At 37.4% G+C, this 19130-nt stretch overlaps 1 protein-coding gene across 2 annotated transcripts in view; it reads left to right on the top strand.

Moving 5' to 3' along the window:
• Positions 1-19130, top strand: part of grm7 (glutamate metabotropic receptor 7) — a 219351-nt gene that overhangs the window by 96185 nt on the left and 104036 nt on the right. For both annotated transcript variants that reach the window (XM_084415672.1, XM_084415671.1), the window contains exons 3-4: positions 9167-9302; positions 9713-9867. In XM_084415672.1, coding sequence (XP_084271798.1) covers positions 9167-9302; positions 9713-9867 — 291 coding nt within the window. The remainder of the gene's footprint in view (positions 1-9166; positions 9303-9712; positions 9868-19130) is intronic.

Here is a 19130-nt window from a genome sequence, read left to right as displayed (position 1 = left end):
CAAAATCTACAGACTACGTCGTAATAAATTGCCTTTTTGTTGAGGCACAGTTTGCTCGACTGTTTTCTAGGTCAGCATGGTGAATGGAAAGTCTAGACTGTGGCTTATTGAAGAAAGTTGAAGAGATGCTGGGCTCTGTGCATCACAAAGTTTTGAGAGCAGAATTGAAGTGGATAATTTGTGCCTGTAGTGATGAAGATACCGGAGCTTCACCGTCTTAAGATGAGAGACAAGAGGATGATGAAAGATCTTAGTTTCTCTGCCCGCAGCCTCGCAGTGTTTTGCCTTTGTTACATATTCAATAGAGATTAATTGCTGGCCCTTGCAAACAACTTTCCCTCGAAGCCACAAATCAACATAACACGCAACGCAAGGCCATTTAAGACGATGTGATATCTTGATTGGTTACGCCATCTTACCAATATACATAAATGAGTAACTGTAGGGGCATCTTATTGGATTCGCGCCGGCTCACACCGCGGATATTGAGTTTTTTGTAGGGCCGTATGATAGAGAGGCTTGCTGAGTGGCACGTAGAATTGCCCTGCAATTTTAATTACAACCTTGAAGTTGCGATTTAGCTTCTGCAGCCGGATCACTCAAGCTTGCCAGAGTTTAGCCCGGATCTCAAGGTTGACCTTGTAAGTTCTGACACTCCATGTGTAATTTTTAGATTTAGCGGTCCTGGAGTGAAGCCATATTTCAGGCCATTGCTCTGGCCAGGGAATAGACATGAATTAACCTAAAAATGATTGCCTAGATCAATATTTTGTCATTCATGATACTGATAGATTTTTGCCGTTCATCCTTGAAGTGCCACCATGGGCAATAACTAGAGTTCTTTATGAGGCTGGTGTCTGATATCCTCAAAACTGAGGAGCCGCCAAAACCCACACACTCTTTTGAGCGTAACCTCTTGCAAACAGCTGCCATTGAAAATTTGTATTGATGGAGCATTGAGCATTCACTAGAGAACAACTTTTTTAGAATTAGATTGAGAGAACTTTATAGCAGTGCCTACTCATCATTTAAAGTAGTTAGATTAATGGCAAGCTGCTTTTAATTAGGTTATATATACAGTCAAACCAAAACATTTTCAGACACCTTGCAATCCTAATTTAACTATAGTGTCCTGCACCGCCACTAGTAATAAAATATCAAAAATGATATATGGTGTCTGAATAATTTTTGCTTTGACTATCTATCTATATATATACACACACAATGTTTAAGTGTTTCTGAGTAGAAACTACCCATACACTGAGATTAATTGGATCAAGGCACACCATAACACAACCATGAACAAACTGAAATAACAGAAATGTCAGTGTGGACTGGGCCGCGGTGATACGATCAGTGGGAAATGGGCTTTTTTGAGGGATTAGAGCGAGATCAATGTGTGTAAGTGAAATCTAGTCGGTTCTCTCGCCAGCCTCATTCACCAAGCAGATTAACTCTAATTTTTGGGGCTTAATCTCCTCAATTTGCTACCATAACACAGATATGCTTATTAGCTCTGTCAGTAGTCCATTTACTACTATATAGCGCTTATATGTTGGAGTATGTTCCTCACAGATGTATTACACAAACACTTGCTCATTGATCCAATGCAAGAAGCTTAAGGGGATCGTTCACCCACAAAATGAAAAATCTCATATCATGTTACCCTCATGTTGTTCCTCAAATGTATTTTGTAAAAACTTTTTTTCTTCTGCAAAACATAAAATATAGTGTGATGATTGTTTTTGCCCATGCAGTGAAGGTCAATAGGGACCAAAAACAACATTGGACTCCATTGACTTTAGACATTGTTTGTGTGTCAAGACTTGTCAAGACTTTTTCTCTCAATTCTTTCACAATTGGCAAACTATTTTCTTACTCAGTTTTGTCTTGTTTTTCAAATCAAGATACATTCACTTGAGAAAAGATTCACTTTTTTTTTTTTTTTTTTTTTTAAGGAATAATTTGCACCCAAAATGGAAATTATCCCATAATTTACTCACCCTCAAGCCATCCTAGGTGTGTATGACTTTCTTCTTTCAGCCAAACACAATCGGATTTATATTAAAAAATATCCTGGCTCTTCAAATATTTACAATGGGAGTGAGTAGAGCCTGAAATTTTGAAGCCCAAAGTTAATAAAGTTATAAATATGGATATTTTTCTTACAAAAACCCATCACTGGAGTCGCATTGATTACTTTTATGATGGATGGATGGATGGATGCGCTTTTTGGGCTTTAAAATCTCAGGCTGTATTCAATGCCATTATAAAGCTTGGAAGAGCCGGAATATTATTTAATATAACTCCGATTGTGATCTTGATTTAGGAATGTTTAGATATTTGTACTGGGAACAAATTCTGTGTAAGAAAATCAGTTTTTGCAGTGCACATCATCTCCGTTGCGATCTACACCCTGAATCCACCTTCTTCCGAGCGTCTGATTGCGTGTTGAATTAAATCCTAATTTTCGTGTTTCGTTTAAACAGACCTCTCCACATTCATGTAGCACAAATTACCCCCTAATGACGGGAAGTGTCTTGAATCTCAAACATTTAGGCTACTTCGTTGAGTGTCTCTGATGGCTGTTGAAGCACCGTGATGAAAAGACGAGGCGTCAACAATCTCCGAAGAGCCAATTACCAGAGGCTGTTCATCAAAATGGTGTTCTGTTCACCCTCTTCCAGTGACGACAGGCACGGTTTAGGGTTTAGTGTTGGTTTGTAACGAATCAGAAAATATGTTGATATAAACACATTTGTCTCACTTTTATGGCCAGAAAGAAAAACTGCAAAGTCAAAAAATCAAACATTTGTAGGTCACTCCATTTTGCCTGATATAAACAAGGCGCAAGCCACAAGAGTCCTTGTCCCATGTCTGTAAATATACATTAGATAAATAATTCAGAATTACACTTATTTTAATTTTTAAATTGGAGAGAGTGGGGCAACTGTCACACTTTTTACTCCAGTGAATAGTTCTCAGAGTGGATTTATAAGTGATTACAATGATTTATGAAACAAAAAAATAAATGTTATGTATTGTAGTTGGTAAATGATTTGTATGCTTGTTATGTCTGTTTGTTAAATGTAAAAAAATCTCATCAGTACTTCAAGGGAACTTGGATCGGAAAAGGTCTCCTTTGAGAAAATCCTTGCGCCTTGAGGTTTGCCCTGGATTACAGTGGTCATTTCTGACGGTACAAGATTAGGAATTAGATCCAGGTCAAGCCACTACAGTCTGTTAGACATCGTCTCCGGAACTTAAGAGTGACATCCGGCTTTATGGATGTGAATAACAGTATTGGCCTGGAGAAATGTCAGAGTCCTCCTTCTAAACCTGGTTTTACTTTATCGGGTCTGTTCACTTTTATCTCCTTTGAGCTCGTACTGTCAGCGGCACTTAAATTTGAGGCAAGCTTCCAGCTAAGAACATGCACCGTAAAAACTCAACATGCAGAATCTTAGCTGAGCTGACCCTTAAAAGTAATATTGTATGTCTAACCCACTGTAGCTATATTGGTTTATTCAGTAATATTCAATGAATAACCATTATAGATGTGACATTTTTTTAATTAACTGACAAAACATTTGACAGTGCTTTTGCTAAGGCAGGTTCTTGGTCATGATTAGAAAATCTTAACCTTTCAGGGCACGTTTACACGGCAACTACGTACTAAGAATAGAAAAGTTCATTGCGTTTTTCATGTTCAGACGACGGCATTGTCAAAACAAATTCCCTTCACAAAAAACGACTACGAATCACTGTATTATTCATGCCAGGCCAGTAGGTGGCGATGTCACTTTGTAAAGAAACACTACGCGTCCATAGACCAAACACGTAATACACATGCGCATGATGTCACTGTTTTCACAAATCCATGTTTTTGTAGTTCACACGGAGACGATAACGCTATCGTTTTCAAAAACTTGAACTTTGATACCTGTTTTTAAAAGTTTGTGTTTTCAGTTGTCGTGTAAATGAATGGCCAAAACCATCATTTTTAAATGGTGTCGTGTAAAAGGCCCCTTAATTATGACAAAATCACTGTGCTTATTGCTTTACAATACAACGGCAGTATACAAGGTAACAATATTCAATACACAATGACATTTAATAATTATAACAACAACAACAACTACAACTTTTATTGGCTTACAGCTTTTATTATTATTATTATTTAATAATAATTGCAAATAATTATAAAATAATTGTATTATTATTATTTTTAATCATCACCATCATCATCATCATCATCATCATCATCATCATCATCATCATCATCATCATCATCATCACCACCACCACCACCACCATCATCATAATCATAATCATAATAAAAGCTGTAAAACACGAGGCGATTTAGAGTTTTTAATAATAATAATAATAATAATAATAATAATAATAATAAGAAGAAGAAGAAGAAGAAGAAGAAGAATTATTATTATTTAATAACTACTAATACATATTTATTACTACTACTACTACTACTAATAATAATAATAATAATAATAATTATTATTATTATTATTATTATTGCTATCAATAATAATCATAAGAATTATAATAATAAAATATAATTTTATATTTTTATAGAGAATTGAATTGATAGTCTCTCACAGGTGTGTATATTTCAGCTATTTTACTACTGTTGAACACATTTCACCGAGTTTAAATCCATTGCACAGAATTCTGCTGTATTTTCCATCAACTTCATCACAGAACAGCACATATGCATTGCCAGGGTCACAGGCTTGCAAACACTGATAAAATGTACAGCTTGAATGTACTGGACAGTAAATCGCTTTAGATAAATACAAATGTAAATGTGTCGGGGTGGATAAGACGTAAAGGTATTTCATTTCAAGGTTAATTAAAGTTTACTGGAATTTCATTTTTAAAACTGCCCAAAGGGATATGTTATAGGGCTGAAATTAGTGACGGGGATATGCAGAGGTTTAACAATGATGACATACCAACACACTTAAAAATATCTCGACTCAGAAGAACGCCAGTGTCGGTGAATAGACAAAGAGAGAGACCCATGAACAATGGCTGGATTACATTTCAAGGATTTCACGGCACGCTGTATAGGGAAAACACAGGCTGTATCCGCTTTGGTGATTCATACTGCATACATTGTCGGCATGCATTGTGCATTTTCCAAGACGGGTTGGGATTGAAACCCATGGTTAAGAGGGATTTAATTATAATTGGTGTCTGCAGGGCCTGTCCGTGTCAATTTACTGCGAGTCTTGCCACTTGGTGACATGCTTCCGAAGATCCTAATTGGTCAGTTAACATTAGTTGACAGATCAATCGCATTAACTCAACTCGGAAGGCCGGAAAGGTTCAGATTTTGGACTTCCTTTCCAAGTGTAGCGGGTTAATCTGATGTAGTACAGTACAGTACAGCAGGAAATGATATACCCATCATACCATTGTGTTTTCTATGTAACACTCGTAGCAAGTCCGTTTCGGTCATGTCAGTGTGTAAAATCATCTGACTTTAGTGTAAGATAACACATTTCTATGCATTTCTTATCTGACTTGTTTTCTGCATTGAATTTGTCAGTTGTATTGATTTGTTGAATGTGTACAATGGTCAAAAAGAATCCTAAGTTAGTTTGTTTGAATCAAATTAACGAATCAGTCACTGAATCTGTCAGTGTCATTATTCTTTTTCATGTTTCACACAAATTGATTTGCAAAACAAAGAAATCATATTTTATAATAAGGAAATCATATTTTACCTCAGCGTCCTTTTTTGTCCTGCGTCTGAATGAATTCAAGTAGTTCAACACCGACTGGCCGCGCTCCTCTGTGAGGCGCGCTGTCTGGTTGACCGAGTTCAGCTCCATACCGAGATAAGAGATCCTCTGCGCAAGGGAGAGTTTGCTCTTGTTCCAGTTGACCCAAAGTCCCAACAGGCTGAGGTGCCCGAAGGGAAGGACTTTGTATTGATACGCCTGACCCTCAAAAGCAAAGTGCAGGAAGGGCCTGTGTCGAGGAAGAATCAAGACGTGAAAGTATGCGTCCTTCAGGTTGATCACTGCAACCTAGTCTTGGGGACGGATGCATTCGAAAATGCGTTTCTGCGAGAGCATTTTGAATGGGAGATTGTGACACTGAGGCACTGAGGCGGCTCGGAGTGAGGTCTGGGTGTGCGGTGCAACACCCACCTGGCTCCACGGGTGGACAGAGGATGTGTGGGAAGGCTTGACTGCGTTTTCGAACCGCATGCTGCTGTCCGCTGGCGATTGCAGAAGGGGATGAGAGTGGCGGGGTTTCGTAACGGCGCACACTATCGACCTCACCTACTTGTGAAGAGGGGAACGAGAGTGACGAGGAATAGCGTCGTGCACTGTCATTCTCACCCTGTTGCCAAGAGGGGAACGAGAGCTGCGAGGCATAGCGTCGCAAGCTGCCATTCTGGTCCTCTTGGGGAGAGGGGACGAGAGCAGCGAGGAATGGTGGTGCACGCTGTCGTCCCCACCCTCGTGGCACCCAGAGATTTCAGAAACTGCTCTTTATTGAAGGTGTGGGTACCGCTGGCTGAGCCGCCAGAGGCTGAAAAAAATAGTTAAATTCTGCACCCGGCCCTCCTCCGGGGAAAGAGCAGATTCATCCCGGTCCGGGTTGCCCCATCTCAGAGGTGATTTTTCACTGACCGCTCGGCGGCTGAAACGAATGGCGTCATTTCCCTGCGAGGCTCAACGTCGCAGTAGAGCTGTCTGTGGCAGTGTCCCCTTTTTTTTTTCTTTTTTTTTTGCAGGGGAACGACGCCCTTGGCGACGAGCAGACTGAGGGGAAAGCATTTCAAGACTTGAAGCACAAAGGGGCAAGCTCTTGATTGCATCAGCCTGCTTCTGAACTGCGGAGAACTGCTGGGCCCAGTCCTCGACAGTGTCGCCGAAAAGGCCACCTTGTGAGATGAGAGCATCGAGAAGACACACTTGGTGATATCTCGCACCTCTGCAAGGTTTAGCCAGGGGGCGCTTCTGGACCACTAGGGTGGACATCCCTGGCCGAGGGCCAACGCTTTGACTTAATCTCAGTCAACATGCGCAGCTCAACCCCGGCTCAGAACTACCCTCCTGCATTATGAGCGTTTTGGCCTTCCATAGTTTCAGGGTGGCCATCACATGCAGGGTAGAGGCGGCCTGCACGTAGCACTGCCACCCCCCACCGAGGGTAGTGAGAGAGAAAATACTTTTTCTGCAGATTTAGGCATGTTTGGCTTGCCATATTGGCGCCAACATGCTTCCATACTGCCAAAGTTCTTCACGTACATCCGGGAAAACAGCACGGAGGCGGGCAAGGCGATTTACACGTTGCGTTGCGCCCCCAGAGCAGCCCGGGAAAGCATGGCTGTCAAGTCTGAATCTGACTCAGCATGAGCACACACCACTCTAATGGGAAGCTCAGCATCATCATTTCCAAAGTATAACAGCCTCTCTCCGATGCAGCGGTCGACATCTGTCCTCAGCTGGAGCCCTGAATGAAACGCTAGGTCCCCCATGAGAAGGACCAGCAATCCCATCCGTAAGCTGCCAGGCATGCGAGACCGTGAATGTGGCCGTCAAACTCGACGGCACACGGTGCGCTGAACGCTCATGCCCTTATGAGAAAGGCAAGACGAACAACGCACAGACGTGGCCATGTTCTCCTGAGAGAACATGAACCACCCACGAACGCAGTTTCTTAAGCCCAAGCATGTGAGACAGTGATCGAAGCGAAATGCAAAGATGCGTTGCACCTTCTGCTCATTATATACCCACACTGCGTGATAGAAGCGGCTGGCGCAATTCTCGCATGCCAATGTGCACTGGCTCGTTTAGTTTCTCTCAAAGTAGATTTGTCTCTCTACGAAGATCCCATTTCTGTCGGATCCCTCTGACGAACGTTGGAGTGACCGACGTGAAAGGGAACTGTATTTTGGACGACCCGTCTAGACCGCATTAGCATTTGTGAAAGTGTTCTTGCATTCATGAAACACATTTACATCACAATAAACATCCGCTATCCTGGCATTCATTCTGCTCCATGGTATTCATCTATCTTAGAATGGCAGAACAGTATGAGGTTCCCCAATGACTATTCCAGATAATGGGAAAGATTCCCAAGGCTAAGTACAATGCAATGAACGGGAACAGAAGAGCACTGCTGTGGGATTTGATCGAGACAAACGTGGAGTGATGCCAAGTTTGGTGCCTCTCTTTCCAGAAAAGCCAGTGTTTTGAAGCGACTACGATGGGTTTACATCGTTTGTCTGTCCCTTTTTATCGCATTTCCAATGTTCTGATGCCAAGCTCATAAAAGTGCCACTCCGGGGCAACGGGAACGGACCCAGATATTGATGTCGGCCATCTAATAAATCACCAGGGAGATTTGGACTCGTCATCAACCTGCATATAAAAAAGAGGAAGCTGTATTTCACTTTCACTTACATCTCTGCCTTTGCTTTGAATTTTGTTGTTCCTAAGCAGAGTGATCCTGTAGAATATTCATATATTAAATGGGAAAATATCTTGGAAATGGGTTGATATAAGAGATTGACATATTCCATTTCTATCTGATTCAAAACCTGCAGAACTGTTGATGGATTTTGACATATCCTAATATTTTTCCATAGCAGTGCTGTTCAAGAACTTTCCCCTGTGACGTTCATTGCAAATTCCCAGATAAGAAAGTCTTCTATTTCAGGGGTCTTAAATAGATATGGATGCAATTTTATTAGTGCTGGGCAAACGATTCATCGCGATTAATCGCATCCAAAATAAATGTTTGTGTTTGCACAATATATGTGTATACTGTGTATAATTATTTTGTGTGTGTATATATACATAAATTGAAACTACTTAAAAATCCAAGTTGATTGTACTTAAAATTTTAAGCCAGTGACTTTTTTTCTTCTTTTTTACAGTGAAACGTTCTGTATAGGAAACCATCTATATTCTCCTTAGCTTGTCACAATAAAGCCTTCAGCATTCTAGGAAGCTTAATTTTGGTTCCAAATAGGAACCAACAGAGAACATTCATGGAATGTTGTTATTTGCCACCAAAAAATAACCGAATGGAAACCATTTAACGTTAGGGGAATGTTCATCCATTTTTAATGCATCACTGTGCATCACTCATGTGCCTCTTTCTTTTCTTTATCTAGGTGGAATCTGCATCGCTCAGTCCCTGAAGATCCCTCATGACCACAAGCAGGCTGATTTTGACAAGATTATCCGACAGCTGCTGGAGACACGTCATGCCCGGGCGGTCATTATTTTTGCTTACGACGAAGATATTCGGTAAGCTGTTGACAGCGTTGCCAGCCGAGGAAGAGGAAGTGGAAATTGCAAGATAGAGCTACAATAAATTCAATTTTCAAACAATTAATCGCTCCCTTTTGACCTCCAAAAATAACAATGTAAAAGTTGTTGATGACAAGAAGTCAATACTCTGCTGACCTGAAAGCTATTACTTAGATAAAACTCAAGGGTGCACTTCAGGGGCTTATATCTTGTTTGCTGGATAAGGCCCTAAGGGTATTGATTAATGACATCAACATGTCATCAATCAGCCAACCGATTCAAAAGTGCTATTTTGTATTTCATTCTCGATAACGATTCAATCTGGATGCCATTGCAATTGCTCTCTTGAAGAGTCACAGAGGGCCTCAATGTCAGGGTAATGGTTCCATGTGTGGGAATGTTCGCAGGGGGATCCTTAACGCCAGTAAAAGAGCGGATCAAGTGGGCCATTTCCTGTGGATTGGGTCGGATAGTTGGGGAGCCAAGAACAGCCCTATTCAAGGCCTCGAGGATGCCGCTGTTGGCGCTGTCACCATCCTGCCAAAAAGAGCCACTATTTTTGGTAAGATTGCAGCTTGATTGATTGTTTTTTCGGGGGGGGGGGGGGGGGACGATAATGCTAATGATATCCAGGGAACACCAACATCTCTCATTGTTGTGTGACATAGACCAGTATGCTGGCTTCATGTGGATTCTGGTGATGGGGTGCTAACTCTTATTCTTTAGGTGTCAAAATGTCTTGACACTTAGAGACTTTGCGCTGAACATTTAGAGGTGTTTGAGCATCTACAGGTAGCTTATGTGTTGATTTGCAATAAGACTTTAAGACTTCAATTAAGATTTTTCCCTCCTGTTTATGTAACACTTCCATTCAAAAGTTTGAAGATCTTTTAATGTTTTTTTAAAAGAAGTTTCTTATGTGCACAAAAGGTCCATCTATTAAAAAAAAAAATGTATATATAATATACATACACATATATATATACATACATACATGTATATATATATGTATATGTGTGTGTGTATATATATATATATATATATATATATATATATATATATATATATATATATATACATATACATATACATGTATGTATATGTATATGTGTATGTATATATATATATATATATATACATGTATATATATATGTATATGTGTGTATATATATATATATATATACATACATATACATGTATATACATGTATATATATATGTATATGTGTGTATATATATATATATATACATATATACATATACATGTATATATATGTATATGTATATGTATCACACTCACACACACACAAACACACATACACACACACACACGTAAATATATATAAAAGATATTTCACAATATTATTGTTTAATATATATATATATAGTATACATATATATATATATATATATATATATATATATATATATATAGAGAGAGAGAGAGAGAGAGAGAGAGAGAGAGAGAGAGAGAGAGAGAGAGAGAGAGAGAGAGAGAGAGAGAGAGAGAGAGAGAGAGAGAGAGAGAGAGAGAGAGAGAGAGAGAGAGAGAGAGAGAGAACAGTAGTATTGTGAAAATAAATTTCTGGTGTAATATATATGTAATTTATTCCTGTGATCAAAGCTGAATTGTCAGCATCATTACTCCAGTCTTCAGTGTCACATGATCCTTCAGAAATCATTCTAATATGATGATTTGATGCTCAAGAAACATTTATGATTATTATCAATGTTGAAGACAGTTTTGCTGCTTAATATTTTTGAGGAAACTGTGATGCATTTTTTTTTCCAGGAATCTTTTTGATGAATAGATGAAATTGAAATCTTTTGCAAAATGTATAAATGTATTTACTGTCACTTTTCAAATTAATGTGTCCTTTCTAAATAAATGTATATCAATTTCTTAAATATATTAACAAATAAATAAATACATAAATAAAAATCGTATGGATCCCAAACTTGTGAAATCTAGTATAATCAAGTTCCATGGATTGTGCCTTGTAAACTTTGTGTAATGTCTTCGTCATTTATTTTTGCTACTTTCTAGTTTTGCCCTTGTCTCAGGCCCAGATTTTATATGTTAAATATGAAAATACATCATAAACTATTAAACAATAAAACAATCATAAATGAAACAATGATAAACTATTTCAATATTTATAGTGTGATACATTTTTAGACAAATTACGAGTTGTGGTGATATTTCCACGACAATCAACATGTCCCAAACAATATATATATACACATATTATTTTGTTGTGTATATTTAGGATACACAAAAAAAAAAGCTAGCTATGAAAATAGCCTTAGCATTTATTTCAAAAATGTTGAAAGTGTCATTTCCAACACAGGATGTTACTAATAAAGTGGAAACTTTGGAAACTTTCAGGAGTGTAGGTGTGGTTACAGTAGCAAATTTTGTGTTACTCTATTTGGTAACACTTTATTTTACAGTGTCCTTGATACATATGATACATGTACTTAACAGTAAATTATGCATAATTACATGCAACGAACCCTCAACCAAACCCTTATCCTAACCCTAACCCTATAGTAAGTACATGTAGTTGCTTGATATTACTCAGTACTTAAATATTTACTTACACTATAACAATGACACCTTAAAATAAAGTGTAACCCTTTATTTGAAGGTGTCATTGTTACAGTGTAATTATATATTTAAGTTCTGGGTAATAATAATTAACAACATGCACTTACTATAGGGTTAGGGTTAGGATAAGGGTTTGGTTGAGGGTTAGTTGCATGTAATTATGCATAATTTAATGTTATTACTATTGTAAGTACATGTAACATCTAAACAAGGACACTGTAAAATAAAGTGTTACCAAATTTTGCTTAAAGGTGACAAACCTTAACCCGTTGCTAAATCTGCATGGGGAAATCTTTCACATTCATTCGAAATTCCCAATTGCACAGTTTTCTATTGAAATGACTGGATTTCTTCCATGGAAATGTTCCCTTAGGCAAATGTACACATGTAAACACACAGTTGGATGTTTTTAGATCAAACTAAGCAAACTAATAAGAGCATGGAAAGTGTGAATTCATTCCACAAGCCCAAAAGAGCCAGAATTTGAAGAAACACCCTATTCTTATTGGATTGCACAAGCAAACTTCTTTGGTGCTTGCTATGTATTCCTGTTCAGAGTAATGTCAGGTTGAATGGATGGAAGGAACATCGCTCTAATAATAGAAAATCATCTCCCCGGTGTCTTCGAAACTGTGTCACGTTTGATAGCGATGACGCTTGGTGCGCGTGGAGACAGAACAGAGCACAACAGAGTCTGGATTGGTTTTGTTCACTGGGGATTGTGAACCCAGCCAGAGGCCTGGACACAGACTGACCCAGCTGGCAAGCTTTTCCATCCAGCCCTGCCATGGGGTTGATCTCAGTGCCAGATTAATATATGAAAGCCCTACGGTGTTATATTTTGTGACGGACATAAACTAATGATATAAAGAGCACTGTGGATGCAAGAGGCATGTATGGAGAGATGAATCCTCTATGGAGACAAATGCCTTGAGGTGTTGGACTCTCCATGACAGAAAGCTTCCTGTTGTTTAATGTTGTTGCAGTAAAGGAATAATTCACCCAAAAATGAAAACTGTCAACTTTTACTCACCCCAATATTTCAAAATCTGTTTCTTAGCGGCATTGGCATCAAGCCTGGTATCGCACGTCCACATTTATTTTAACTCAAATGTGTATGAGATTATTAGAGAATAGCTTTCTTTTCACACCAAGCTATCGTTTGACTTCAGAACACTTTTTCTACGCTGTAAAATAATATGATCCATAAGTTATAACGTGTTTTTGCATTGCTTTAACTCGTCAAAATAAGGTAAGCAATTTTACATTTTTTGTAAGTTATACAAAGTTCGACTCATTTTTAAGTCAGTTTAATGCAACTTATGTTGAAATGACTTAAACATACAAGTTTATTGTACTTAAAAAATAAAGTGTTGTTATTAACTAAAAATATTGCAATACTTTGTTGAAATAAAATGTTATATATATATATATATATATATATATATATATATATATATATATATATATATATATATATATAACAAATGTATATGTATATGTGTGTATATAGAAACTTTTTATTTCATTTATCTGCCAAGACAACATTTCGAATTTTCATTTAAGTTTAAGTTGAAGCAAATATATATATATATATATTTTAAAAAAACTCATGGTTATATTTGCGTTAATATGTTGATATAGATTTTAGCTTTATATTTTCACTTTAATTGAAGGTTTAGTCGTTCAAAAATGTCTATATAGTTTGTTCGTTTTAGTTTTAGTTCTTTTAGTACTTCATCTTGCTAAATGAAAATGAGAAATGTTGCTTTGCCAATTAGGTGAAATAAAGTAAGTTTTATATTTAATTTAATTTAATTTAATTTCAATGGTTTTAGTTTTAGTTAACGATAACCCATTTTTGAATTATTTTTCAAAATAAATAATACTAAAATAACTCTAGTGTCATTTGTATTTTTGCCCTTTTATAAAAAAAGAGGAGTATGCAAATTCAACATGGGACATGAAAAAATATGAGATGGAGGAAACATTATTTGTCGATGCTTTTGCGTTTCCTCGAAAAAAGTTTTGCGTTCCGCTGAGAATCGAAACGTTTTTGCGAGTGAACTAAAAGTTCATCAGGGGAGAGCAAAACATTTGCGAGGGAACGCGAAAGCATTGACTTATTTTTTTCTCATCTCATACTTTTTTCCACCACCATGACCCTTTAGGGGCTCCGTAGAATGTACATTTTGAGTGAAATATTTTAAGTTGTGTCGATTCCCTAAAGCAGAGGTTATGTGTTTGATCAAAAATGCTGTAATACAATTGTTTTTTGCAGAAAAAAATAAAATAATACTCTCAACCATTTCCACCTTCCCTTGTGTTTAAAAAAAGTGGTTTTCCGTCGCGGAAAAATGCTATCCTTGATAATTCCATATTTACATCTTCACTCCGCCCGCCAGTTAATACGTGTGATGCAACTCTCCGAATCAAAACCATGTCACACAGTGCAATGCATTTTCCAGGTATCCACAGTGTTATGATAGCATCTCTCTGCTTGCGCTGTTTGCCATTTGCTGATAAGTGTGTCGAGCGGTGCTTTGCCGGGTCGAGCAATTGCCCCTGCATTTCACAGCACTGATGGAACAATTTGAAAGGCACTCATCAGGGAAAGCATCACACTTACAGCTTCAGCGTGCTCTTCGAAAAAGACCTGTGAAAACAATTGAATGTAGTGTTGCCACAAGCTGTAGTCAAATAGGGAGTTTGTCTCACCACAGGCACCCCTTGCAAGAACAGGTGCTCGCGAGAAAATTCTCAACGCCATGCTTCTCGTTTACCTTCCCTTTTTTGAAGTGAAACGATGTTGCCTTTGTGAACAGACGAGAAGCTGGAAGCTATTCAGATGGTTGTCTTTGATCTGATGAGTGTTGGTATACAGAACCTGATGTTCTGAAAGTGTCATGTTTTTTATTTGTGCCACACAGAAGACTAAACATGCCGCCTAGACAAAACAAGCTACGATTTAACTGGGGGTGTCGGCAAGCATCTAAAAATATATATTTTGAGAGTTTCTTTTATTTTGGCCATGTTGCAATAAAAAAATAATAAAAAAGCCGTTAGTCACGGGAAGCAGTGACTTCAAGACCAAGTAGATCCTGCCAACCAGTTGCATCAGCAGTAAACTGAACGAATGTACAAGCGAAAAGCGCTAATCCTCCTTTTGCTAACTCCCACTTAACTGCCTTTCAGCAAATCAGTTAGGCTTACTGGGCGAAAGTTACATCACCTATTCAATATTCATGAGCCAAGCTGAAAAGGTTTATACTGTGTACCTACCACTTTTTAAATTATTTATTTATTTCCCTGAGTTTAACCCTCATGTTCTGTTAATAATGTCTGGTATTTTGGGGCAATAAAAATAAAATAAAAATAACACACACACATACTGTTATTACAATGTATTATATCATTGATTTACTATACAAATTAAATCAATGTAAAAAAAATAAAAATAAAGATAATAACTATTAGAATAAAATATAAATGTTAGATGATACTTATATTAGATAAAATATAAATATTAGATGGAAAAACTTAAAATTAGAAATGTTGCCTTGGCATCTAACTGAAATAATGTAAGTTAAAGTTGTACATTACTAAAACTAAAATTGTAAGAAAAATGTGGAAATACAGAAAATGCAATTAAACATGACAAAAACACAAAACAAAATGACTAAAACTTCAAGTAAAGTTAAAATGAAAAATGAAAATATATAAGTAAAATCTAATTTAGAGTTGTCAAAAAGTACCGACTTCGGTACCAAACGGAACTGAAATCTTTTAAATTGTGACGCTGTGAGCGCTGTTGAGCAGAATCGTAAACACCCTTGTGTAGCCAATCACAGACAAATCCGATGAGCGTGTGAATACAATGGGCAAATTAGATTTTGCTTTGTGCTTTTGTCATGTTTAACTGCATTTTCTATATTTCCACTTAACTTTAATTATTATTAATATTATTATTATTATTATTGTTTTTTTTTTACAATTTTAGTTTGTACCCAACTTTAACTTATTTTATTTCAGTTAGATGCCGAAGAACCGGTACTGAAATCGGTACTTTCTGACAACTCTAATCTAATTTAAATAATTAATAACTAATATAAAAAATGTTTTATATGGATAACACTAATTGATCACCAAAATATATTACTGAAGCTTTTCCAAAGTTGACATGTATGTTTTAGAAAGGTTATTGCAGTCAAAAAGTATTGCTTTTAATAACTATATTGCTGTGCAGTTCCTACAGTGTTTTAAGTCAATTGCTATATGGATGCTAGGGTGTAGCTAGACTGTTGCTCATATCATTAACCATAAGTATGCGTAATTGTAATAATAATTATTGCCTTAGGAAACACTGCCAATATTTTGCACCGGATAAAAGCATGTATCATCAATCTTGAACCTTGTTTATAATCCATCCTCACAAAATTAGGAAAAGTCGAACAGTGCTTGAGGCCCTTTCAAAGACCCAACAGAACCTGATGGTTACATTAATATCCCATCTTTACTTGAATTATTGCTATGAAACCATCACAGGCAATAGCCACTCGTTCACCAGTCAGGTAACTCGTGGTTAAATCTAGCTGGCAGCCCGTCTCTTCCAGAATACTCCAAGCGCTCCGATGCGAAGAGCACTTAGGAAATAGCCTAGATATGCTACAGTGTGATGCAAGGTTAATCATAGGAGTGTCAGCCCTGCAGTTTAGCTACTAGAATATATATTGGTTTTAAAGTTTTGCATTAACAGCACACTTTAAACCTACTTAACAGGTTTTGCTTCATAACCCAAATTTTACCCAGCGAGCCAACACATTAGCAAACTCAGTAACCCATATTTCGTATAAAATCGTATTTTCTTTTCCCATGCAAAGTTTTGCTAATAGTTTTCAAGGATTTATTAAATTGTGGCCATGTTGTGCTAATTCGTTCAATAATTTTATGGCACGCTCGCACTACAGGGCTACCTGAAACATAATAATATCAAACAGGTTTGAAAATATTGCAGCATCTGTGGCTGCTCGAGACTCGCTCAGATCACGTCGCTGACCTGCTCATACTTAACGGGCATCGCCGACCGCAACAAGCACTGATTTGGCCCCGATCCAGGGGTTTTGTCGTAGACCTTGGAAATCGGTGAAATCTGGAAATCTGCGACAGAAAAATCCTGCCAAAAGTCATGTAGTGTGAGCTTGCTTTTAGTTATATCGTGGCCACCTTGCACTAATTCAATCCATTGTTTTAGTTAAATCGTGGCCATGTTGTACTAATTTAATCCATTGTTTTAGTTAAATCAAGGATATGTTACTAATTCGTTGTTCTATTGTTTTAGTCAAATCGAGGATATGATGTATGGTGGATGACGGAAACGTTTTTCCATTGCGTCTTTCACGTACAGACGACAACATTGTCAAAACGATCCACGTTCACGCAGATTCGTATAAAAGACTAAAAACGCTGTATAATTCATGCCAAGCCAGTAGGTGGCGATGTCACTTTGTAAAGAAACATTATGCGCTTATAGACTGAACACGTAATATACATGCTCATGACGTCACCGTTTTCACAAATTCACGTTTCTGTAGTTTACGTGGAGACGATAGCGGTATCGCTTTCAAAAACGTGCACTTTGAATCAAAAGTTTGGGTCCGAAACACTGTTGTCGTGTAAATGAACAGCCAAAACGCATAAAACATTTACGTTTTTAGTTGAAAACGGTGTTGTGTAAATGGCCCCTAAGTTAATCGTGGCTAATTTGTACTGATTCATTCCATCGTTTTGGTTAAATTGAGGCCATGTTGTACTAATTAATTCCCTTCTATTCGTTTGGTTAAAACGCTGTACCTACAACAATGAAACAAATTAATTAGTTGTGGGAACAAATTCAGAAAATGTGGCCACAATATCTTGTTAGGTTTTGTCATGTTATGCCATCTTAAAAACAGGATTATAAAGTTACCATACTTGCACTTTTATTATCATAACATACCTGCAACTCAATGTTGAATCGTGATGCTAAAGAGCTACTCTTAATCGTGACTTAGACACAACAACTTTTCACACATCAAACTTTCTCCACCTGCTGTTACTCGGACGTTAGCATATGAGCTAGCAGGAATCTGACATTCTTGGCCCAGCCTGTAATTGGATCAAACTGTGCACAAATCGGTTCATCTCAGCCTCATCATGTGGCATTTCAGTCTCTTGGTTTAGTTTTAATTTGGCCATTAGACTCACAGCTGGTGTCCAGGCCTCTGCTGTGACCTCCGACTGGGTTTGTTTGTTTGGGTGCTTATTGTGTTATGTAGTAGATGGCTCTCTAACAGCGGGGAGCCTGGAATTGTCACTCCATGATTTCTGATTATGACCCTAAACTCACAGTGACAACCCTTTCGCCATCACCACCATCACAAAATACCATTACAAGAGCTAGATTGAAAGGATTGGGATCATTGCCATTTATGATTGCTTTGATCGGAACACTTACCTAGCAGTAATACTCATATAAACCTTCTTTTTTTTTTAATGGTATGGATTTTTTGCTTCTTTAACAACCTCATGAAATTGCTTGAAAGTGCATTTTTCATTCATGTGTTCATTTAAACAGGATGTTTGGGTGAGACATATATTATGGCCCCTTTCCATTTTTTTCTAAAAAGCCAAAAGCCTTTAGTTTACATCACAGCTATGAGCCATGGTTTGCTACTTACTATTGCTAGTCAGCAGGAGTTGGTATTAGAGGAAGGACATTCTCATTCTATAGAGATGCAATTTGATTGGACAAAAATTTGGACATGCCCATGAGTGCACTGTGAGTCATCAGTAAGGCTGTAAATTTGAAATGCATATACACTGTAAACAATGTAAATAAAACAAACATTATTGCAGTGTTTTACAAGAAAACACTATTTCAGTCTTCATACTTCAAAAAAAAAAAAAAAGTTTAATTTAAAGTGTTACTTGACATTTCTTATTTATGAAATTTACTTGCAATTTCCAAGTGAACCTTTATTTTCAGTGTATCTGCTAATCATTACTATTGGCAACTTTTAGAAATACAGTCGCATTAAAGATAAAGGTCAACAATGTTTATGCCACAATGAGAGATATGGGAATGTGCTATTTTATGACCCAGTTATATTATATAAATCTACTGCAGGGCTATTTAGTGTTAAATCTCAGGGTGATATATTTTCAGCCAAATCTGAA

This window comes from Rutilus rutilus (genome assembly GCF_951802725.1).
Source record: "Rutilus rutilus genome assembly, chromosome: 8".
Taxonomy (NCBI): Eukaryota; Metazoa; Chordata; class Actinopteri; order Cypriniformes; family Leuciscidae; genus Rutilus; species Rutilus rutilus.
The sequence above is the reverse complement of the archived record's forward strand: the minus strand, read 5'-3'. Positions and strand labels throughout refer to the sequence as shown.